At 40.9% G+C, this 24,873-nt stretch overlaps 1 protein-coding gene across 1 annotated transcript in view; it reads left to right on the top strand.

The window, feature by feature from the left end:
- The window catches only part of DCDC2 (doublecortin domain containing 2), a 182,046-nt gene that overhangs the window by 152,697 nt on the left and 4,476 nt on the right, over positions 1-24,873 (top strand). The window contains exon 8 of the mRNA XM_023761848.1: positions 4,509-4,609. Within this exon, the coding sequence (XP_023617616.1) occupies positions 4,509-4,609 (101 nt within the window). The remainder of the gene's footprint in view (positions 1-4,508; positions 4,610-24,873) is intronic.

Raw genomic sequence — 24,873 nt, 5'->3', positions numbered from 1 at the left:
TCAGTACTTTGTTGGACCACCTTTTGCCTTCAATACTGTAGTGATTCTTCTTGGCATTGACTCCACAAGATGTTGAAAGGTGATGGGAGGAATCTGACACCATGCCTGATGAATAGCACTGTCCAGTTCTGTGAGATTTGATGGTTGTGGAACCAGCTGCCTGATGGCTCTTTTAACTTCGTCCCACAAATGCTCAATTGGATTGAGATCTGGTGATTGTAGGGGCCACCTAAGCAAGGTAAAGTCTCCCTCATGTTCTTGAAACCACTCCTGCACAATATGAGCACCATGGCATGGCGCATTGTCTTGTTGGAAGAAGCCATCTCCATTGGGATACGCCATCAACATGATAGGATGAACCTGATCAGCAAGGATACTTAGGTATGTTGTGCTATTCAGACATTGTGCCACACGAATTAAAGGGCCCAAATCATGCCAGGAAAACATGCCCCAAACCATAACACTGCCCCCACCAGCTTGAAGGGTTGTACTCATGCATGTGGGGTGCATGCTTTCATGCTGTTTCTGCCAAATTCTCACTCTGCCATCTGCATGATGCAACTGGAAACGTGATTCATCAGACCACATGACTTTTTTCCAATGCTTGACTGTCCAATCCTTGTGTTCCTGTGATAATTGGAGACATTTTATCTTGGTAACTGCAGACAGCAAAGGTGTTCAAACAGGCCTTCAGCTTCCATATCCCATACGAAGCAGTGTATGGCTAATTTGCCTACAAACATCAGGTGGTCATAATAATCTGGCCACTCACGTTCAAATATATCCCATGTTCAAAGGCTGTTAAATCGCGTTGTTTACCCATATCTTCAGAAAAAAATCACTTCTACTGTCGTGGTAAACAACCTGCTTCCCTATTTATAATGGTGGTCTGGCCCTCTAGCAACTTCAGCACGAAATTATAGCTAATTTGCCTACAAACGTCAGGTGGTCATAATAATCTGGCCACTCAGTGTATATAATATGGTCCCAGTTTTATGAATGTGTGTGTGGGGGGGGGGGGGAAGAATGTCTGTTTTAAAAATATTAGTGATTATCTCTGGGCCATAAGATTAGAAGGATGGAGCGTCGGCCTGCGGACTGAAAGGTCCCAGGTTCGATTCCGGTCAAGGGCATGTACCTGGGTTGCGGGCACATCCCCAGTGGGAGGTGTGCAGGAGGCAGCTGATCGATGTTTCTCTCTCATTGATGTTTCTAACTCTCTATCTCTCTCCCTTCCTCTCTGTAAAAAATCAATAAAATATATTTTTAAAAAAATAAATAAAAAAAAAATAAAAATATTAGTGATTATCTCTGGGTCATAAGATTAGAATGATGTTTATCTTCTTCATCTTCCAAGTTTTCTAAAATGCATATGTATTATATAAACATATTTATAGTCATAAAATGCTATTTAAAATATTTAACTATATATAACATTTATAGTTAAATATTAAATCCTAAGAGGCTTTTTTCTATCACAGTAACTTTCTAGCTGATATTCCTTTTTTCCTCACCATTTATTCCTACGAATTTCTTTCTGACCTCATTTCTGTGTCTGTGCTCACACCTCTCAGTCCCCTCCCCCACACCCTCAGCCAGACCCTTTTACCTCTGTATTCTCTCTGTGCTCCTGTACACAGGGTGAGCTTTGCTCTCTGCTCTTCATTTCCTTATGGTTGCCATTTTCCATTCCAGTGCACTTTCAATTCTATTTTATTCGTGATTATTGATCTTGTTCTTCTTTTCTGGTGAAATTTTTATTCTAAAACACATCTGCAAGCCATTCATAGCACTGCTTGGATACAGTTAAACATTTCATCGACTGTGAGTTTTTAAGAATATATTTCTGTTGTATCTGTAGCTTCTCTTTGTGGTCTCTTTGAAAGCAAGTGCAAAACTTGGATACAAAAATATCATCCAAAAAAGTCATGCACAGAGGTCATAGCTATAGTCTAATGAATCCCATATCTGCCTCTGAAGGTTAACTCAAGGCACATTTTGTGGGTGAGAGTGATTGTTATCTCCTCAGGTAATTGAGAAGGTAGGAAGTCAAACATACCTCATTTTCCTTCTTAAACCCTTTTGAAGGTAACAGTTAACAAATTGTATAACCCTTTCCTGAAATTAGTTTCTTCTGCTTCTGCGCATCTCTGAGTTATGAACTCCACATGTGAATAGAGCAGATTTTTTATTTTATTGTTTCTATTTTTATTTCCTTGAGTTCCAAGTTCCAGAATTTGACATGTATCTCCTTACCCTGTTCCTTTGATTCCAATTTTATAGGCTTGGATTCCTCCCTTTCACTTTCCTCCTTTCGGACACAGTGATTGAGAGTTGTTTTACGAGTCCCTCAGAATGTCCCACCCTGTGCTTTGTCGAGTGCATGGCAAGCTCAGCATTTACTCCAGGCCTGCATGTGTGAGAGCACCACCACATTCTCTGTTTTATTTTCTACTTTCTTTCTTCTGGTATCACTGAACTTTTGGCTGCAGTGTCATTTTGGATCCATGTCCTCAGTTGTGAGAAACATCAGAGTCAGGACATAATCCTTGACATGCGGTGTGGGCCTTGTCCTAGGGGGAAAGGGGGCGTTAGTTGTAGAGATAATCCAAAATAGCTGCCAATGCTGAAGTCATCGCTGGGTAATGATTCTGTAGTGTATCCTGTTATGTATGTCTATTTGCAGTTTACATGTACATGGAGGGTGATTTAACTGAGACCATTCTAGTGAGTGAAACATTGCTCTGCTTTGCGAGAGCATACAAGACCTGATGGAAGGAAAGAGAGTGAAACTCTTTTGTTGGAGGATAGGAAAATCCAGTCTGGGATTAAATTATTGTTGTAGATAATCTTCTAAATGAATTAGTCCATGTGAATGAATTTAACATGTAGAATCAGCTGTGAGTGGAGCTCTGCTATCCCCAGTTTTTAAAAAAGGAGAGTAGAGAAGCCATCATTCAGTGAAGTTACAAAAGAAGTAATTAAAAAGCAACATGGTTTCTTTAGGAGAAACGAAAAGGAGTTGAGCTGGGTTTTGTCTCCCTCCCTCTTTCTCTCCCGCTCTCTTTCCCCTCCCTCCTTCCCTCCTTTCCTCACCTGGCTGTATCTTCTAAGCTCCATAGGGCTCTGCCCCATAGGGCTCTGCCATAGCCCTGCTCTATTACAGCACTCTGTTGTGTTTATATCTCTGTTTATGCACTGGTCTGTAGTCGACTTCAGGGAACACTCTACATCCCACTCACATCTTAGAGCAGTGGTTCTCAACCTGTGGGTCATGACCATCAGAAAACACATATGCATATCAGATATTTACATTACGATTCTCAACAGTAGCAAAATTACAGTTATGAAGTAGCAACGAAAATAATTTTATGGTTGGGGGTCACCACAACATGAGGAACTGTATTAGAGGGTCACGGCATGAGGAAGGTTGAGAACCACTGTCTTAGAGTGTCACACTGTGCCTTACATATAATTAGCCCCTAACGTATATAAAAAAATATTTTTATATGTTAAATATAAAAATATATTTTTATATATTAAGAATGATTTCATTATTTAACAACATGAAATACTATTATGGAAAGATGTTAAATAATTGTGCTCTAGGAAATAAGCATTCTTTGGAGAAATAGAGGTGGTTTTAATAAAAAAGATAAAAACATTTTCTAGACCTTATGGGTAGCACATGGTGAAATAGATTACCAGCAAGGAAGGGAACTCTCCATCCCCGGAGATCCTTAAAAATTGGACAGAGAGACATCTGTGAGTGAGGCAAATAGGCAGACATAATGACCCATGGTTCTGTGATTTTTTGCCTGAAAAGAAGACTGAGGGGTAAGACATTAAAACTCTTTCAAATATGGAAAATAGCTCCTTTTGCTTTCACAGTCAAAGATGCTTAACCTAAAGTCTTAGAGATTTAGGTTACTTTGATAATTAGGGATTTTAAAAATAGATTGTAAAAATCCTGTGGAAATCTTCAAAACAAAAGATTGATTTGTGTGCGATACAGAGTCAGCTCTATGATTCTGTTACAGTAAAAATACTTTTTTTGTATTATTCTGAACAGAGATAATTATTCCAGTATGTTATATTCAGTGCATAACATTCTCTTGGGAAAGAAAAAACGTATAAAAATAGTATCTTAAAGCATTAAGCATCATACTGTTTTGTGGACAGGAGGGTAGAACAGAGATGGTAAGTGTGAAGTTCTTCCATCTAAATACCTTTACAGTGTTGTGTTATTATATCTGAGCCAACATATGAGGGGGAGTCTGGGACAGATCTCTATTCTGCTGGGTGAGCCTTATTTTGGCCATTAAAGCTTTTCCCAATGAAAATGAAGAGGAATTGTGGGGGAGGGGAGCTACAGAAATCCTGTCCAGACAAAGGGAACCAAAATACCTATTTCAAAACAGTCTTCTCAGTTATTCGATGTAATTTCTACCTGCAGCCACATGATGTCACAATTGGATTTTGATTTCACTGTGTATTTGTCTCAACAGATGAAGGCATTTTCAAAGCTGGAGAAGAAAGATCTGAAACTCGGGGGGCAGCAGAAGTCCAAGAAGATGAAGACACTCAGGTTGAGATTCCAGTTGATCAGGTAATCTCCATGCCTATAAAAATATGTATAAACCAATTGCTACTATTTTTTATTTCAAATTTTTCATATGTTAGTTAAACCCTCTCAGGTACAGTGTGGCTGAAAACCTTAAAAACAAAACAAAACACCTTCATTTCTTTTTAGTTTTCCCACAAAAAATAGCCATTTGGATGGAGTCTTTGATGATGATGATGATGATGGAAAATGGTATATCTTTAAAAAGCAACATTGAAGAATATGGTGATTGGAGTTAAGAATGAGATATAAAGAGGGAGAAACTTGACACAGGAAAAAAAGAGTGTTGGCTTTGGGTTTTATCTACAAAAATAGTCCTCCTCTTAGAAAAGCAGGGTATTGTTGTTTGGTTTTGTTTTTTAAAAAAATGTTTTCTCCTTTCGGGTCCTTGAAGTTGTTGTGATTGGAATTTTTGTCATAAGTTAAGTACTTGTATAAATGCAACTCAAATATTTGCTATGTGTGTATTGATTTTATTTCTTAGGCCAGTGATTTGTTTGTGTGTGCGTGTGTGTGTGTGTGTGTGTGTGTGTGTGTGTGTTTACACACATGTGCTTACAGAAGGGATTAAGCAATGTTAATTCTAGCTAAATGAGGCCAGAAATAAAACAGACTTTTTAACACAATTCAACCAGGTTTCTTACAATTCTGTGTGGAGGAGGGGAATTTAGGTGAGGAGGGGAAATCATAATCCCAGGCTCAAGGGAATGAGAAGTCACTAGGTATTGCCACTTGCCCTCTGACTATTATGTGATATTTCCCTTTCAAAAAGCAAATTTCACAATCCAGCAAATTCCACAGATGATCTTCTCAATGGTGTCCGCCTTCACAGTGAGGCAGTGCAGTTTCTGCTTGGTTATTGCACAGGCATTTTCTGTAAGTATCACCTTCCCAATGAAAAGCCCAATGTGTTAAAAACCACAGATTTCAAAAATCCAATTTATTATCTAGGCTTAGTTACAACTAATAATTTTTCATAAACTCCAGTGATAGGTATTTTTTCTGAGGTTAAATGGAATTTTAAGTCTTCTGTGAAGCTGTAATTAAATATTATAAGACAAAGAAGGGTAATCATCATGAATATACAACACCTATTAGCTGCTAAAACCAAGACTAATTTATATTCCAAAGTCAGAATGCCAGATATCAAGAAAAGAATCGTAGCATTATTTCCAGAAGAGAAATCTCTTTGTTAAGCACTTAATGAGTTATGAAATCTGTGATAGGTATTTTTTACACATAAGTTTAATGATCACGATGAAGGGTGACTAGCAGGGGCATAGATCAGCGCCGGAACCTGAGCAGCCTTCGGTAAGTGTTCGTCCGCAGAGCTTGACTTCTTATTTGACTGGAGAGTGCTAACTTATTAAAATACAAGTATGCAAAGGAGACTGATTAGACAGCTTTGTAAAGCGGAGCAATTTCAACTAATTTATATCAGTTTGAAGAAAATAAAACCAGGTAAGCAAAGGCCAGAATTATTTTCTTCTTTGACCCTATGATTTAATAGAGTTGGGATTGTCTGGCTCATGTGGTTGGCATGAGCTGCTATTCAGGTCAGGGTGTAGAGTCATTCTCTCTATGATTTAGTGACCTTTAGCTCTATATCCTAAGCAGCTATGTTATAAATATTGTCAAAAACCAAGTGAGAGTGTGGAGAAATTAGCGTAAAGATTCATTATAGTAATATTCATTATAGTAAGAACAGCTCTGAGGATGTGCCCTAGTGGTGGTCCTCATGGAACAATAGGTACTGTTCATTAAGTACCTACAAGTGCCAGGCACTGTAGTAGGCACTTTTATCTCATGTAATTGTGATAACCACCCTGTGAGACAGGTCTTATTATTCCCACTTTATATAGAGGAAGAAAGGGAGCTCGCATAGGTGGAATTACTTGTCCAAGATGGTATTGTCAAAGGAGTTGGGATTTGAATGCAGGTCTATCAGACTTCAAAGCACAGGAGTGATCTAGAAGAAGAGTAGTAAATGCAAACAAACAAACAAATAAAAAACAGTGATTAACCCAGGGATTGAAAACATTCTTGCATCAGAAAGGAAATGTAGTCATCCTTTATGATTTGGCTTACACACACTCCCTTTCAGGCCAATCCTAGTTAACTACTTTGAGTTGGTTTCCTGTCATCTAAATGGTTCATGCTGTAACTTTAGTCAAAGGTCCATGAAGAAGGGTGTGTGTGTGTGTGTGTGTGTGTGTGTAAATATCATGTGCCAAGTAATTTATTGATGCCTGAAAAGCAAATCAATTTTTAGAAGTAAATATTAAGACCTCTGTTGGGAGCCAATGCTCTGTAGAGCTCTTGTGTTTCCCCACATCTTGTGAGTAGAGGCACTGATTGCCTTAGTTCTAGACTACCTTTTTAAGGATGTTTGTAGAGTGAACAGGCCTGAAAAACAGGGATAGTGACTTTCATGGGAGCAGTCACTCTGAACTGGAGGTGATTTTGACAATTTCTGAGGACATTTTTTGATTGTTATAGCTGAGAGAATCTATGGTTAGGAGCCAGGGATGCTGCTAAAATATCTTGTTATATAACAGCCCCCCCCCCACACACACACAAGATTATTCAGTTCAAAGTGTCAGTAGGGCTGAGATTGAGAAACCCTGCTGTAGAACAAAGGCGAGGTTTGTTTATTGTCTAGTATAATAAAGATAATGTCTCCATATGGTGTAAGTCTGGCAGGTTTACTATCCAACATAGAAGATTTGGTGCCATTGAATTGTATACTCAAACCTAGTTAAAATGGCAAATTTTATGTTATGTGTATTTTACCACAATAAAAATATTCTGAAATAAAAGATTTGGGTTCTCTAAGCTTTGGGTTCTGCCCTTGAAGAGCAGACTACTATGTAGATCACCTAACCCTATTCACATTGCCCTGGGGAGTGGGGCTTTGGGGAGTGAGTACAAGTGGTGATCTAGCTACTGACCTTGCTGTGAGCAGTCGAGTCAGCTATCTCTGACCCAAGAGTCTCATGTCCTCTGCCAGCATCCATGAAACTGGCAGGCTGATGTGTTAGCTGGCAAGTGGGGTAACATTTCAGACCTTGATAGCCTGGCATCAACTATGTGTGTGTGTGTGTGTGTTTGTATGTTGTGTGTGTGTTTGTATGTTGTTGTTGTTGTTGTGTGTGTGTGTGTGTGTGTGTGTGTAATGGGGCATCATGGTTAAATTCTAGCCAAGAAAGTGTCTGAACTCTGTCCCAAGATCCAGACTCTTCATTTTTTAGAGACAAGTTAATGATACTTCTGAACTGATGGAAAAGTAGAGAATGTCACATTATGTTACATATTCAAGAAGGCCAGAACAAACATATTTTCTTAGGGGAGAGTTTAGGTCTAATAAGAATTTGGTACCCTTATTAGAGTACCATGCACATTCCAAATCAATCGGTTGTCCATAAGCAGTGGGACAGGTGCCTGGTGAGCTAATACCTATGGCTGTACCCTGGCACCAATGACTCAGGCGACAATATGCTCTATTTATAAAGTGATGCTTTTCCAGGCTAAGGAGTCAAGAAATGAGCTTGTTTCATTATATTTAAGTAAACTGCACCTAAAAAGTGAGGATTAGGAAGGAGAAATCACCGTATCAGAAACACAGGCAAATAAGTACCTATAAAACAGGAAAATAAGTAATTATGTTTCAGATTTTGTTCCATATGACAGAAGAGAGCACAAGATGGAGACAGTAACTTTAGAGTGATTTGGGGTTGTTTTATAGCATTCTCCCGTCAGTTTGTAGTTGATTCTGAGTAATAAAATAATGATAATTTCAAAATGTTTTTATGCTAAATAGTTTCATTAAGTAGCATTTAAGCCAGCATCATGAGCACTGGAGCAATGAAAGCTTTTTGCTTCTTTTAATTGTAGGTTGTGATTGAATTTATTTGTTCATTTGTGTGTTTGTTTATTTGTCTAAAACTTCTTAATTAAAATTACACATATGATATTTTTAAAAGATGATAACAAAAATGGCGACCTCTTGTTTCACTTTTCCCCACCTTGATGCCTTCTCCACAGAGAAAACCTATTTGAACTAGTTTGTTGTTTCTCATGGAATACACTGCTATATTTCTACATCACCCCTCCCTTTCTCCCTCCCCTCCATTTTAATACCTCTGAGATATTTGGGTCTTACAATGTCAAACTATGTCATAGTTTAATTAGCTTTTTTTCCTCATTCTAAGCGGTACACAGAATGGACATCCTTTTAACTGGTGACATATCAAATTTGATAAACTACATTAACTGATTTTATTTTTCAACTTTAGATAGTATTTGCTAACTTTATCTCTAATGACTATGGAAGATGATTATTTAAATCTCTTACCAACTCCTTTCCGCTCTTCCTCCCCAAATAAGGCCATATGTGCACAAAACCTCACATGCATGCCTTTTCCCTTCTTCCTCTCCATTATAATTTTACTATTGGCTTGGTACATGGATTTGTGCACATTGAAAGGAAATTAATTAGAAGGTGGCCGCCGGAGCGGGACTGGGAGAGACAGGCCGGACACACCTGGAGCCAACCTCCCGTGGCCCCTCCCTAGCCAGCCGCACCTGGGGCGGTGCTGTGGGAAGGGCATCTGGGGAGTGAGCGGGGGTCCCTCCAGCAGGTGGAGTCCCTTGGCCTGGCCTGTGGGGATTGGGCCGAAACCGGCTCTCCAACATCCCCTAAGACAGCGGTTCTCAACCTGTGGGTCTTGACCCCTTTGGCAGTCGAACAATCCTTTCACAGGGGTCGCCTAAGACCACTCTGCATATCAGATATTTACATTATGATTCATAACAGTAGCAAAATTACAGTTATGAAGTAGCAATGAAAATAATTTTATGGTTGGGGGTAACAACATTAGGAACTGTATTTAAAGGGCCAGAAGGTTGAGAACCACTGCCCTAAGGGGTCCCGGAGTGTGAGAGCGCACTCTGCAAAGTTGCTGTCGTACAGGGTGGTGAACGCAAACGCAAGCGTGCAGTAAACCAGATTCGGGGCCAAAAGTGCCCCAGCAACAACATAACCCATGGCCAAAGGTGGAATTGTGGGATCCCCGTGAGGAATCGGGCTCCCTCCTCTCCGGTTCTGGGGTGTGTCACCTGAGAACTGCTGCTGCCAAGTCACCGAAGCTCAGCAGGCCCTGTGTTGAGTGTCTGCCCCCTGGTGGTCAGTGCACGTCATACCTACCACCCGGTCGGACGGTCAGATGGTCGGTTAGCCTTTTATAGCTTATACTAGAGGCCCGGTGCACAACAATTTGTGCACTCGGGAAAGGGGGGGGGGTCCCTCAGGCCGGCCTGTGCCCTCTTGCAGTCTGGGACCCCACAGGGGATGTCCGGCTTGTTTCGGTCCGCCTCCCTCAGCCCGGGCTCAGGTCGTTCGTTCCCGCCTCCCTCAGCCGCCCGGCCCAGGTCGTTCGTTCCCGCCTCCCTCAGCCCGGGCCCAGGTTGTTCGTTCCCGCCTCCCTCAGCTGCCCGGCCCAGGTTGTTCGTTCCCGCCTCCCTCAGCTGCCCGGCCCAGGTTGTTCGTTCCCGCCTCCCTCAGCTGCCGGCCCAGGTTGTTCGTTCCCGCCTCCCTCAGCTGCCCGGCCCAGGTTGTTCGTTCCCGCCTCCCTCAGCCCCCGGCCCAGGTTGCTCGTTCCCGCCTCCCTCAGCCGCGGGCCCAGGTTGTTCGTTCTCGCCTCCTTCCCGCCTCCCTCAGCTGCCCAGCAACAACATAACCCATGGCCAAAGGTGTCAGCCCCCGGCTGGCTTGTTTTGGGCTCCCTCCTCTCCGGTTCTGGGGTGTGTCACCTGGCTTACTACGCTCCCAGCAGATATATGCAAATTAACCGCCATCTTGGCTGACAGTTAATTTGCATATACTCACCGATTAGCCAATGAAAAGGGTAGTGGTCGTACGCTAATTACCATGTTTCTCTTTTATTAGTGTAGATAATAAAAGTCTAATGTGCTAAGTGTCTGGCCGATCGTTCGACTGTTTGACCAGTTACTATGACGCGCACTGACCTCCAAGGGGCAGGTGCTCTGATTAGTAGGTTAGCTTGCTGCTGGGGCCCAGCTGATTGGGACTGGGTGAGACAGGCCGGGCACGCCCTTGGAGCCCTCCCGTGGTCCCTCTCTGGCCCTGATCATGCACTGGTGGGGTCCTAGGCCTGGCCTGTGCCCTGTTGCAATCTGGGACCCCTCGGGGGATGTCATTTTCAGCCCGATCCCCAAAGGCCAAGCTGAGGCACCCCACCGGTGCACGAATTTGTGCACCAGGCCTCTAGTATGTAGATGATAATTTTTGCTAAGTCAATATTTAGTCTGTATGTTATTTTTGCTTATCTGTATTATTGTTAGCTGAGCCATATAGTATACTCTGGGTACATATCCTTTGTTGTGTTACCCTTTATTCCTCCTCCCTATTTTAGTAATTGCCTTTTTTGTTGTTTGTTTAGTTTTTGTGTGTAGTTATTAGCAAGCCATCTTCAAATTCTGACAGAACTGGTGATCTCCCCTTGGTACACTCAAACATATGCAGTGATAATGAAATCTCAGTTTCATCTTTTCAGCCTTTCAATCATCTGCCTCAAGCTGGTCAGCTGTTCTATAGGTATGCTTTTCAGGGTTACCCTGGTATTTGTCTTCACCATTATTTTGGAAATTTCCTTTGCTTCTCCAGTGGGTGGATCCTCCATTTCTTGGATTCTGTGTCTTCCTCTTTCTTGGCTACACCTTCATTTTTGTGTGGAACTCACCTCCAGGAGCCCACTGAGGAAAGCGCCATGGAAGAGACTTTTGGAAAAAAAACACTTTACATGTCTGAAATGTCTTTTTTTCTCTATCCTAACTTGACTAAGTATGACTAGGTATACAATTATACCTAGTTAGATATAATTTCTCTCAAAATTTTGAAAGCATTGCTCTATTGTCCTTCCTATTCAGAATGGCAGTTGGGGAAGTTCAGTGCCATTGTGTCTCCTGGGCCTCCGTGAAATAACCCTTTTTCACTATCTGGAAGCTTTCAGGCTCTTGTCTTTGTTCCTGCTTTTCTGAAGATTTCCAATTCTGTGCCTTTGTGCAGGTCTTTTTGCTGATTGGACTGGACACTTAATGGGCTTTTTTATTATGTAAATGTTTGTTTTTTAGTCTTGAAAAATATATTGAATTATTTTTTTTGATAACTTCTCTTCATTTCTCTCCTCTCTTTCTGGAATAACAAGCATTTGGATATAGGCCCTCTTAGACTCATCCTATACTTGCTTCTCCTACTTTCCATCTCTATGGATTTTTTTCTATTTTCTCAATCTTTTTTAAAGTAAAAAGATTTTAAGTGTTTTCTTCCATCTGTTGAATTTTTTTCCAGTCATATATTTTGAAGTTTTAGGAGCTCTTTCAGATTTTATAGCATCCTATTTCTGCTTAATGGATATGATATCATACTTTATCTTTCCAAGGATAGACCTATTACTTTAACCTTTCTTTTTTATACTATTTTTGTTTCTTCTGAGTTTCTTTTTCTTTCTATGTTTTTATCTCTGTCTACATGTGTCTACATGTCAGAAGCTTTTCTTGCCTGTCTGGTTAATTGATTGTGGTTTTTTTTAAAGATTGAAATATGTTTGACATAAATTTGAGATGCATATCTGGTTAGATTTTAGAGTAAAGCAATAGAGACACTGTGCATAGGCAGGGCTCATCAAGTTGGGGGAGTTGCACTGTAGGGTGATTGGTTTTTGCCATTTTGTTGGTTAGACCTCCAATTTCAGAATTTAGTGGGTTATCCGAAGGGAGTGGGAAAAACCACATTTGTTCAGTCTTCTGTGTTCAATCAGAAATCACTTTCACACTAATTCACCTTTATAGAACCGGCAGGAGAGAGGGCAGCCTGGCAGCCTGTGACCAGCTCTGTGAGAGATACTTCTTCGGCTAGCACGGAGCTTACAGAACCTGAATCTCTTCAGCAGGCCATGTGTTCTGCAGTCCGCTACAGGCCACAGCACTTCCTATTATCAAGCACCTGTCCTGACTTCACATTTATGTTATTTTTCCAGCTCCTGGGGGCACTTGAGTTTGTGATTCTTGGTCTACACATAGAGAACATAGTGCTATTTAAAAAAAAAAAATCTGCAGCCTAGAGGCCATACCCGGAAGCAGGAGGTTTGAAATCCAAATATGCCCATCGACATATTTTGATCTCCATGCCCTGGCCTCATCACTTACTCTACCAGCTACTTATGAAGAATCAGCAGTCTCTCATGAAAGGCAAGCTGAATGGAGAGCTTATTTGTATTAGTTCTTCATAGGTAACAAAATACACAAAAAGGTAAAGGAAGCTGCTTCCTCTGATCAGACCCCTAAATCTGCTTCAATGAAATATATTTATTAAAATAATAATTATAAAGCATTTGGAACCAGAAAGGAAGCTGGTTCAAACTCCTTATTTGGCCAGTGAAGAAACAAAGCTCCCTAGCGGGGAAAGCCGTTTTCCCACAGAGACACAGCTGCTGGTCGGGAGTCTAGTAGGCGCCCAGGGCTCCTGGCCTCCAGTCTGGTACTCTTTCTAAGCACCGCAAGGAAGGGAAGTGGGAGATGAGGGACTTCTTATTATCTCATAAACAGCAACATGTTCCATCTGTGTAGGGGGCCACTCGGCCTTTACTGCCTTCCCTGGACTGAAAGGAATAATGCACTAACAGTATTTTCATCATTCTTTATTTTTAAGTCACAGCCTCTTAGTGAATCCTATTCATGCTTGGTGATATAAGCATCACACACAGCTGGAAGAGTGAAGGTGAAGGTGATCTGGCTTCTTAATTTCCGTGTTCATCGTCAGGGCTTTTTGTGACATTGTGATTGTAGATATGTGTTTAATTGATAGAAATGGTGTTAATCATTAAAGTGTAGTCTTCTGGGATTTCTGATGTAAGTGAAAGAAAATTAATGTTTACTTCTAAAGTGAGAAAACTGAATGTGGAATTTTTTTCTAATGACTAAATAGTCCCTTGCTACCTAGTTTTCAATGTACCATATCTTTTCATATGGGTGTTGCAGGAACTTGTGAAGCTTGACTGGGCATGAGTGAACCGGCTTCAGCAGGTGGCTGGCCAGAGCTCCATGCTTTCTGTAGGTCTTTGTACTTCGAACCATATATAACCTTTTTATCCCCCTGTGTGAAAGGAAGCCTCTGAAAGCTAAGAGCAGGAAGCAGCACTTTGCTGTCATGAAAAATTGAAATTGATTATTTCAAAGCACCTCATTGAAATTGGATAGGAAATGATTTTAGTTTCCATAGGGACAGAAATATAAAACAAGTGCAGTTACTTCTATACTTTCAACATCTATGCCTAAACTCTGCCGTAAAATCCACATCTACACTTCCTGCCCAAACCTTGTAAAGAATCCTCATTCTTATTAAATTTCAGATGTAGCAAATGTTACATTGAGAAGTGGACAGCTAAAGTAGTCCTTCCTTCCTTCCTTCCTTTCTCTCTCTCTCTCTCTCTCTCTCTCTCTCTCTCTCTCTCTCTCCTCTCTTTATTCTTTCTTCTTATTTGTTTTGTTTTGTTCTGATCTCCAGTTTCTAGGCCTAGTCTATTTCAGAGAGGAAGACCAGATATGTGGGAATGGGGGTGGGTGGGAGAGGGTGGTTGAGTAGGGTATCTTGACTAGAAAGTTCTAACTTGTGCTGTTATTTCAGATAGAAAGGTCTTAAATATTAACATATATTCCTCAGGGAATTCTGATGTAAATATAAGAAACATCAACATTTACTTTAACATTAGCTGTAGACTGTGTTTGTATGCCTTTTCCATTTTTAGTTTTGGGGGCTGCTGTTACTGTCAGAGTTTAAAGTGTAAATCATTTGAGCAGCTCCATCTGTCTGTGAAAATAGCTTCAAATAATTGATGCTTTTGATATTTTGTGGCTTATTTCCATGTAATTTCCATATTCCATCTTATTTTTTCTTATCACTCAGGAATCCTGAGTTAATCTCAGTAACTACATGCATATTCTCTAGGAAACCTGAATACGTATGGTTTCCCCTGAGCCATCCCTGCAAGGAGGTAGCCAGCGATAATAGCTACCAGACCTTTTCTGTCTTGCCATACCAATCAACCATTTCCTCACAATGTTCATCACAAAATAAATAGTAAGATACACATGTAGGCAAACTCAGGCAGAGACACCTGAAATGCTAATGTTGATGTCACGTGAAAGAGAAAATCTGCTGTCACTTTTCTAATAAATGTTAATAGCAATTGCTTACAATAATGTGGTTTTTAAAAGATAAAAGTCTCAGAAAGGGAAAAGACCTCACAGAGATCTTACAAACCCCTCTATACTGAAGGGCACACATAGTCTATAATTGCACCTATGCGTGTACTATGGCTGTTAATCTGGTTGTGCTCTAATGTCCTTGGTGGTAGAGAGGCTGCGAGGCTGGAATCACCTGGGTGACTCCTGAGATCACGGTTTCACATTATGTACTTGAGCTTAGTGAGTATATAGAGTAGAATATAATGAACACCCTTCCTTGTCTCCAGTGAGGCACAAGAATTGTGCTTTCTAAAGAATATAGTATTCCATAATTACTCGTGGGCATGAGCTACTCCTGAAGTTTCAGGATGGATGTACTCTTTGGAGAAACAATTTCTACCTTAAAATTGGTTCTCTTTAAATTTTAGTCACAAACTGACCAAAATTTGATGTGTCAGGGCAAAATACTTTAAGCATAGGTAAAAGTACCTTCCTAATGTACAGTGGGGCCTTGACTTACGAGTTTAATTCGTTCCGAGACCGAGCTCGTTAAGGAGCTCATTAAGGAGCTCGTTAACTCAAATTACTCTGTCAACTCAATGCAAAAAATCGGCCGAGAGACAGCTGGTATCTCAAAAAACTCGTTAGTCGGACACTAGTAAGTCAAGGCCCGACTGTATTGCGTTTCTGTTTTATAACATGACTCTTAATAAACAGTGGCATGGGGATGAACTTAGAATAAATCTAGCAACCCTGTCTTCTTTATGTCTAAACATCATTCTGTCAACAATCAATCCTACTTTTCTCCAGCTTTCAATAAAATTGATGTTTTTTAAGATAAAAGTATAATACTTAAAGAGAGGTTATTTCAAGGCATTATTATAATTAGAAATTTTAACCAAAAATGCCGTTTTGAAGTTGTATATTTATGAACGTCTTGTTTTATATGTGGTGCAGAGGCTTACCATGGTCATCTGGGGACCTGTTAGAAATGCAGAGCCTCCGAACTGCTGACTTAGCATCTGCATTTAACAAGATCCCAGGTGATGGAGCAGCACTGGCTTAGACAACACTAGGCTGGAAGGAACTATTAGCATCGTACTGAGTTTGGTGTATTGCTCTATACCGTATCTTGGGAAAATAGTTGAACAATCTAGTCCTTTCCAGAAAAAAATATTACTCAGCCCCTGGAAATTAATTTTTTTTTAAATTTTAATAGCAGTTACTCATCGCCCCCAAATGCACCTGTGGCCATCACCGCCCCCCTGGATCGCTGCAGCGCCTACCAGGGGGCGGTAGCGCCCACTTTGGGAATCACTGCTCTATACCGTATCTTGGGAAAATAGTTTAACAATCTAGTGGTCAAAAAAGATTACCTATCCCTCTGTCAATTTTGGATAAGTCTGTGGGATTTTAGACAAGTTTACCTAAATCTTTATGCTTTTTTTTATCTGCAAATTTTGATAATAGTTTACCTCAGGTGATTGTAAGGTTAGTTTAAATATAATTATGTATATGAGGTGCATGGGGCATAATACCAGGTATCTGTAGAATATCCAATAAATGTGAGCCTCTCATTATCATCTACTTTCCTGAGGGCACATAGGATGCTGGCTTTTATCTGTGGGAGATACATTTGTGTTTAATTTAAGACAACTGATAATCCAATATTACAGTAAATGTGGTGATGAGCATGAAGATGAATAAGAAAGAGCCCTTGTCTCTTGCCCTGGCAGGTGTGGCCCAGTGAGTTGAACGTTGTCCCATGCACCAAAAGGTCCCGGGTTTGATTCCCATTGAGGACACATGCCCAGGTTTCAGGCTTGATCCCCAGTGTGGGGCATGCAGGAGGCAGCTGATAGATGTTTCTCTCTCCCTCTCCCTTCCTCCCTCTCTAAATTCAATAAAAACAAAAGTTTCTCTAGAAACTTCCATTGAGCCAAGGCTGATGTTCCCCATTATTCCATAATTATTCCAAACATTGTTTGAGGTTCTACTTGATAGTAATTCACGTTCCCTATTTTCATATCACACCTAAATAGAGAAGAAGAGCACACTGTGATTAGAATGTGCTAAAGAAATTTGATAGGCGTGATGATGGTACAATTGACTGAGGGAGCCAGGAAGCCTGGGAGGGTAAGGTGTCTAACGGAGAGGAGGAGAGCTTTCTGGTCCATGTATAGGGAACAGAATGAATAATACAGCATGGTACAAGGGGAACGGCCAGCGCTCTTTTCCACTTCCTCCACAGAGGACATGCCCTCCCCCTGCCTCTCCCTGAAGACTGCTCTCTCAGAAGGCAGGGCTGGGCTGTCCTTCCTGCTCTGTCACACCAGTCAGCCCTCTTCCCTTTATGAGGAACATGACTGCCCTAGACTGGGCCAAAGGGCTTTTTAAGGAAAGAAAATGGGCGAGAGAAGACAGAGGGAGAGAGAGAAAGGAAAGAATATGCACATAAATGTGAATGTGCGGGAAGGAGAAGATAATGGTGTTTGAAAGCCTGCCATAACAGAATACCTCAGAATGGGTGGCTTAAACATGGAAATTTATTTTCTCATAGTTCTGGAGGCTAGAAGTCTGAGATTAAGATGTCGTCAGAGTGGGTTTCTTCTAAGATCTGTCCCTGGCTTATAGATGGCATCTTCTTCCCATGTCTTCACATAGTCTTTACTCCATATGTGTCTGTGTTGTAATCTCTCTTTCTTATAAGGACATTAGTCATATTGGATGGGGGCTCCCTCCAGGAACCTCCTTCTTGACGTAATTGCCTCGTTAAAGTCACATTCTGAGGTCCTTACTAGGAGTTAGGACTTCAACATATAAACTTTGAGAGGACACAGTTAAGCCCTAAACAGTGAGGAAAAGGGGCTCATCTCTGATTTGATGCTGCCTAATAAGCCAAAAAATAATAGTCAGGGAACAGAGTCAGCTTTTAAGTCTAAGTCTGTAAGAAAGATGATCCGTCATTAGTAGAAAAGAGAAAAACAAGACATGGAACCCAGCTCAGTCCAGCCAGGCCCTTTGCATCATTAACCCATTAGTCATACATTAGGGGTGGGGCTGATTAGGTGAGTGGTTTCCATGGTGACCAGATTATAAACTACTACCAGCACCACTGTGTTTCAATTGGAACTTTTATTTTATTTTCTATGATGTAAACAAAAGATATTGCCACGCACTGGTCATATTGGCGCATTGCTTGACTTTTCTTCAGGCTCAGTTTCCACTCTGCACATTGGGGACCATCATGCTTGGGAAGATATAAGAGCAAATAGACATGAATGTGCTTGCAGGAGCATAATGTGCTATCTAAGTGTCTGTCATTATTATACCCCTAACTGGATGCTGTCAACCTCTCATTCCAACTGAAGACAGTTGTGTTTATTTAAGTCCCTGTACTAATCTATGTAAATCATCCTTGTTTGGTGTCTCTCTCTGGCACATTTGTATTAGTTTTAAGCGTGGAAAGCAGTTTAGAAACAAAAAGAAAAAGCTATTGTATGGTGAATTTGCTGTGAAAAATCCATGCCAGAGAAATCAGAAGCCAAGACTAAACATAACATTAGTTTTGATAATTAGTTTATGTGAATCACACCTAACAGTCTAATGAACCAGGAATTGAACATCAGCCTGCCTTTAACTGTATTAATTGATAAGGGCAAGACAATTATTAAGTGTCTTAATATCACTTTTTGTTTGTTTTCAAGAAATTTAGAAGGGATAGTGTTCTAAGTGGCCCACTAGTTTACAATTTGATTAGTGTAAATACTGTATTTACAACTATTCTCAACTCCTTCCATTCAATAGCAAGAAAAGTGGAGTGAAAACAATAATAAATAAATATATAGATAGATAGATAGATAGATAGATAGATAGATAGATAGACAGACTAGAGTCCGGATGCATGAAATTTGTGCAAGAGTAGGCCCTTGCAGCCCCAGCTTCGTTCGGAAGGTCATCCAGATGGTCGTTCTGCTGTTTGGCCATTCAGTTGATTTGCATTATGCTTTTATTATTATAGATAGATATGGCTTGTTCAGCTTATAATGGTCTTTTATGTGTATGGTATCATTTGGGCCTTACTACAGCCCTGGGAGGTCATTATTATTATCCTCAAATTCCAAAGGGGACTCTGAGACCAGGTGAGGTGAATTCTGGCCTGAAGCTGTAACCACCAGACCATATGTGCCTCATCCTGTGCAGTATATATTTTGCATTGCCAGTTGATGTCCCCATTGAAGAAAACCTCAGAAGATATAAATCTTTTTCAGAGCACCCCTCCCCCACCAAGGGATCTTCTTCGGATATGAACACAATCTCTTGGGATCACATGAGGACTAGCTTCTACGGGGAGGAGAGGTGAAGTCATGCATGGGAGCTCTGCTTCCCTTTACTGCAAGGGTTTTTCCTTCTTATTTCTCTTCATCCTTACTCACTCCCTCAAGCTTAATTTGCAATTTCTTGCTCTTACCCCTGCTCGTTTCTCCTTGTACTCCCCAACTAACTCCTCCCTTTTGGTTGCTGTGGTTACTTTTCTCTATCTAAACTATTAGCATTATCAGAATATTCCTAAGGTTCCTTGAGGTGGAGTGGAACATTGGCTGCTAGCACATGACATTTCTTGCTTGATGAGCTAAGACTGGTGTCTGCCCAGCTGTGACTGTCACCACTTTGCCAGGCAATCAGGCAGGTTCACCTAAATGGGAGGAGGCTGAGAACTATCTGGGGATTTTGAAGAAATTAAAAGGTGGTTTTTTTTGGGGGGGGAAGGGGAGTGGGAACACATTATTAAAATAGAATGTGGCTCTCAAATAAACATTTTTCAAGCACTTTCTATATTTCAATTCTAAGTAAGCTGCAGTTCTCAGATTTCTTTGTTAGTTTCTGCAGCCTTCTAATTCATGTAATATCATCATTGACCTACTACCAAGAATCACAAGATATTTTGTGAAGGGAAACTTTATATACCTGAGGCAAGGAAGGTGGCTGTCAATAGTCCAGTTGTGGAGTAAAGCAGGAGAATAACTTGAGGTTGGTCCCTAAGTTAAGTGGCATATTCTTTGGGTATCTTAGTAGACACAGAAATGTGGCCAGGTAAATGGGTACCTGGTGGGGAAGAGTGGGGGTATATAATTCTGTGACATTCAGTATGGTCACAATGATGTGCAAGTATTACCTCTGTCTCATTCTAAGAGACATTTTCATCACCCAAAAGGAAACCTGGACCTATTAAGCTGTCAATCTCCATTCTCCCCTCCCCCCTCTACCCAAGCCTGGCAACCACTAATCTGCTTTGTGTCTTTATAGATTTACCTATGAATGTTTTATATAAATTAAGTCATACAATATGTGACTATCCGTGTCTGGCTTTGCGCATAGCTCTTTAGCCGATGGCCCGACTCTCAGGACAGAGCTGTTCTAGCGATGAGATAAGAGAAGCTTAGTTTTGCTGGTGGCCTCCAAAGAATCCCACTCACCTGAGTAAATTCTTTGTGAGAGTCACACTGTCAAGGTTGGATGTCACTTCTGGGTTGTGGGAGGGGTACTAGGTTAAAAGTTTTTCTATAGCAAGAGAAGGAGGGAAGGGGATTGAGGAAGTGTGCAACTCACTCACTTTGCCTCTTGTATTTTTCTTTACCCTAAAGAATAGCTCCCTCCCACCATGGGCACCCTCCCTCTTATAGGAGGGCTCTTTTTCTTCTTTGCAGGCCCTCATGATGGTATAGATTTTATCTATGTGTATGTGTGCATGCGTGTAAAAACCAGTGTTCCTTCTGGGGATGGTTTGATTGATGTATACACTGGAAACACCTTTAATAATTTAATGCCAACTTCAAAGGAGATAACACCAAAAAGCACATTGCTTTTCATTTATTCATTACAGATCTGCCATAGAAGCATTTTTTTGCCCTGAATTGTAGTGTCATAGTAATAATAAATTTTGTTTTACACTCAGGATATTTTAAAGAATTATAAGCCTTTTAACTAATGTTACTGTCTTATTTAAATTGATCAAAATGGTATTTCAGCACCATAATCTTGCATTTCTTAAAGTTGAGCTAACCAGATGTGGATTCATTGGATGACTACTGAAATAGCTATGCTGGGGAAGTTTAATACAAATAATGGGATGAAAGCATAATCCTGCTTGTTAGTGGTGGTGGTTATAATAGTGAAGGGAACAGAGCTGGAATTTGGGGCTCAGTGTCTCCTTCTCCTTAAAAAGAGATTAAGGTGTTTGCCAGCCCTTTGAATTAAACGGAGAAAAAGGGTATGTGTGTTTGGGAATTGGGAGTGAAGAAAAGGTAAGATGGAAAATACAAAATTAAAAACCAACACACAATTGTTTTGCAACTTACAGGCATAGATTCAGATGTCAAGGAAGGAAAACAGACTTTCCCCCATTTAGACAGAAGGTAGCCACCTGAACAGACTTTAGCAAGCCCGTGTAATATATTCCCAGAGAGTCTGGGAACATATCCAGATTCCTAATGGTTACAGTACATTTTGAGGGTCTTTTTCTGTTATTATTACTGAATTTTTTATTGAGAACATAATATATAACTTCTCTTTAAATCAAAACCCAAATTTGCTCTGATAGGGAACTTTAGGCACAGTAAGGATGATAACAATTTTAGGAGAGTGATTTATAATTATCCAGTTCTCAGAGATAACTTAAAATGAAATCTCTGATTGGCCATTAGTGCAGTAGTGTTTCTGGATTTTTTAAATGTACTGCTTCAGGTACGCTGCCTAACAAACTTTACAGTGTTTCCTCCCTAGATCATACCATGAGTCTTTAGCAGAAGTCCAGAGATGTTTTGTTCTCAGGTTGGAAATTCTTTAAACAGGAAAAGTAATGTTGCCTACTGCAGATGTCTTATTTCTGACCATTGCAAGTACAGTAAGACCTTGTTTCTCAAATGTCTCCCATCTCTAACAATTCGGTTCCCAACCAAGTTGTTCACAGAAAAAATGTCTTGGTTGTCCAACCAAACATCAGTTCTCTAACTGACAACCCTTTCATGCTGATACCTCAGCATGACAAAAAGCATCTCTCAGGCAACAAACAAAGGAGAGAACACTTTTGTTGCCTGGGTCAAGGATTAGCACAATCTGAAAGCATAAAGAGGCCATCAAAAGTGCTAATGTTGCTAAGGGTGTGAAAGAAGCAAGGATCACAGGCAACTGAAGAGGTAGAAAAACTGTGGTGATTTGGATAAAGGAAAGCAGTTAGCCAGTGACAGCCTTTGGGAGGCAGTGATATGTGAACAAGCAAAGATGCTGCATGCTGACCTGAAGGACACCCTGGAACAAGTGCTGAAAGTGATTCGTTTAAGGCTAGTAGGGGACTGGTTCCATAAATTTAAAAAAATGAGCATTTATTTATAGATTAAACAGTACATTAGACATGTACTGTATATAAGAAAGGTTAAAACAGGGGATCATTTGGGGGTCTGGAACAGATTAATTCAATTTACATTATTTCTAGTGGGAAAAATGATTCGGTTTTCAAACAAATCCTTCTTGAACAGCCTTCTGGAATGAATTAAGTTTGAGAACTGAGGTTCTACTGTGCACTTGAGTGTGCTTGCAGTGGCGACAAGGTAAAGTAGCATTATCTGTGTGGTTTGTTTAAGGGAGAATAAATACCAGAACTTTGGGGCAAGAACACCTTGGGTCAAATCCTAGCCCCACTTGCTTACCCGGGTGTGATGTTAGAAGTGGTGTGTGATTCCTTATAATAAAATGGGTATAAGAAGTGTGCTTAGTAGGGTTACTGTGAAGGTTATATAGAATGATGAATGCATAAGCACTGAGCATGTCCTTTGGCACAGACAGGTGATGGGTGTGCCTCTCGTCTGTTATCTTTACCCACAAACACCATTGATACCAGGTTTTGGAAGTCTCAGTGACCAGCCACGTGACACCTGGCAGCAGCTGCCACACCCCACCTTGGATATCCCTTTCCTGCCATGCACTCTTATTGCTTCTCTCCTCATGCCCTATCATAGCAAGATTGTTTCTGCACTGCTCTGAGCTCTTTGCTGTCACAGACTCTGTGTTTGTCTCTGAATGCCCGGTATCTGCAGTACTGCTTCGTGAAAACCAATGCTCTACCCAGTCGTGGGAAAACTACAGCCCGCGGGCCAGATCCGGCCCGTTTGAAATGAATAAAACTAAAAAAAAAAAGACCGTACCCTTTTATGTAATGATGTTTACTTTGAATTTATATTAGTTCACACAAACACTCCATCCATGCTTTTGTTCTGGCCCTCCGGTCCAGTTTAAGAACCCTTTGTGGCCCTCGAGTCAAAAAGTTTGCCCACCCCTGCCTAGGCCCACTTGCTCGAGTCATTGTGATGAGAACCCCCCAAATGTCTGGCAGGGCCCCATGGTATCTCCCTCAATCCCCCAGAGCCATCAGGAAAGGAATGTGCTGCCCCCGGGCCTTGTCCTGGCCTCTGACAGGTGAGTGGAGAGCCACCAGAGTGTTCTCTGACTTGGTCCTCATTCCACCTCTCCCCAGTCAGAAGGCCCCTCTCCGACTTAGTGTCTCACTGGGGAAGGCCCCGACTTCCTGCACTTCAGGTGTGTCCGCCTCAGGGCTTTGCCACGTTTGTTGAGGGCGGGACATGGGTGTGGAGATGGGAACATACTGTTTTCTCTTTTGGAACTTGGGGTTTTTTCTCACCTTTATTTATTTTGGTCTTAATAAATAAAACCCAGAATCCTTAGCAAAGCCCTATGGTTACATTTCATGAACCTCTTGCTTTTCCAAGCCACCTGGCCAATCTACTCCCTTCCACCCCAGTTTCTGCTCTTGGCCTTCCCAAGGGCCCTGCCCTGGCAGCATGCTTAGGCTTGGCTAGGGCCCCGCCGATGCTGGTGCACATTAGGCATCTGAATGAAAATTTGAAAGACACAGCCTCAGTGTACTATTAGTTAATCTGCATGATGATAAATACTGTTTTCTGGACTATCTTAAAATCAACTATTTTCCCCCTTCATTTAAAAAGTGCATCTTTGATATCATGTAATCAAATTTGAGACTTTATTTTTGATAGAATATAGGAATTCATGGTTCAACTCTTTCTTCTTCAAAATAATGTAGTGTGAAATTTTTCCTGAACGTCAATCTACTCGTCCTCATTTACTGCTGTCTTTACTTCAGAAACTGAAAGCTTGTGTTCACTCATTGTGTAAATTGTCCCATAACAAGTCTTCGGGCACTGAGAGGAGAACGGACTTCCAGAGCTGGAAGGGAGGTCAGGGTTCATTGTGCCTCAAACCTGCAATTTACAGATGGCAGAGTATTTAGTGCCCTGTACAACCCTACACAGCTAAAAAGAGGCAGGTCTGAGGTCCTAACATTCTATTTTTTTCTACTTATCCTTCTATTTATCCCACACATTTTATTGGAGGCAGTTCAGAAATATGATAGCTTCAGGAAAGAATGTATTATAACAAATGGGAAGGAATTTAATTTTTTTTTAGGATTTGTGATGTGCCAGGCACTGTATATAACTTATTTCATTTGATCCCCATGGAAGTGTTATTGTATTTCCATTTTATAAGTGGGAATCTGAAACTCACAGAAGTTAGGTAAAGCCAGTAAGAGCCTGGCCAGGACTTTACCCCAAGTCGTTCTCTCTCCAAAGTCTTGGCTCTAGAATTCAGCCTCCTGCTCTCTTTTAGAGCAGGTTTACATGTATCCAAATAACAGTAAAAATGCCTAACTAGACTTTATAAAATACGTGAGCATTTATTACTTTTTACAGAAAGGAATAAAAGCTTCTTGGTCTCATATATATGTAACAGTCATTGTTGGTATTTGGAGGTATACTGTCAACTTTCTTGGGCATTGTCTAGAAAGTGTCCACATCTGGTGTTAGAAAACCTGGTAGATTCACGTTCTGGTACCATAAACTTTGCCCTTTTTGTATTTAGAGATAGGAACGCACACTAGGCACTAGTGGTGAGTA

The sequence above is a fragment of the Myotis lucifugus genome, unplaced genomic scaffold, assembly GCF_000147115.1.
Source record: "Myotis lucifugus unplaced genomic scaffold, Myoluc2.0 scaffold_220, whole genome shotgun sequence".
Lineage (NCBI taxonomy): Eukaryota > Metazoa > Chordata > Mammalia > Chiroptera > Vespertilionidae > Myotis > Myotis lucifugus.
This window is presented reverse-complemented; position numbering and strand designations above follow the sequence as displayed.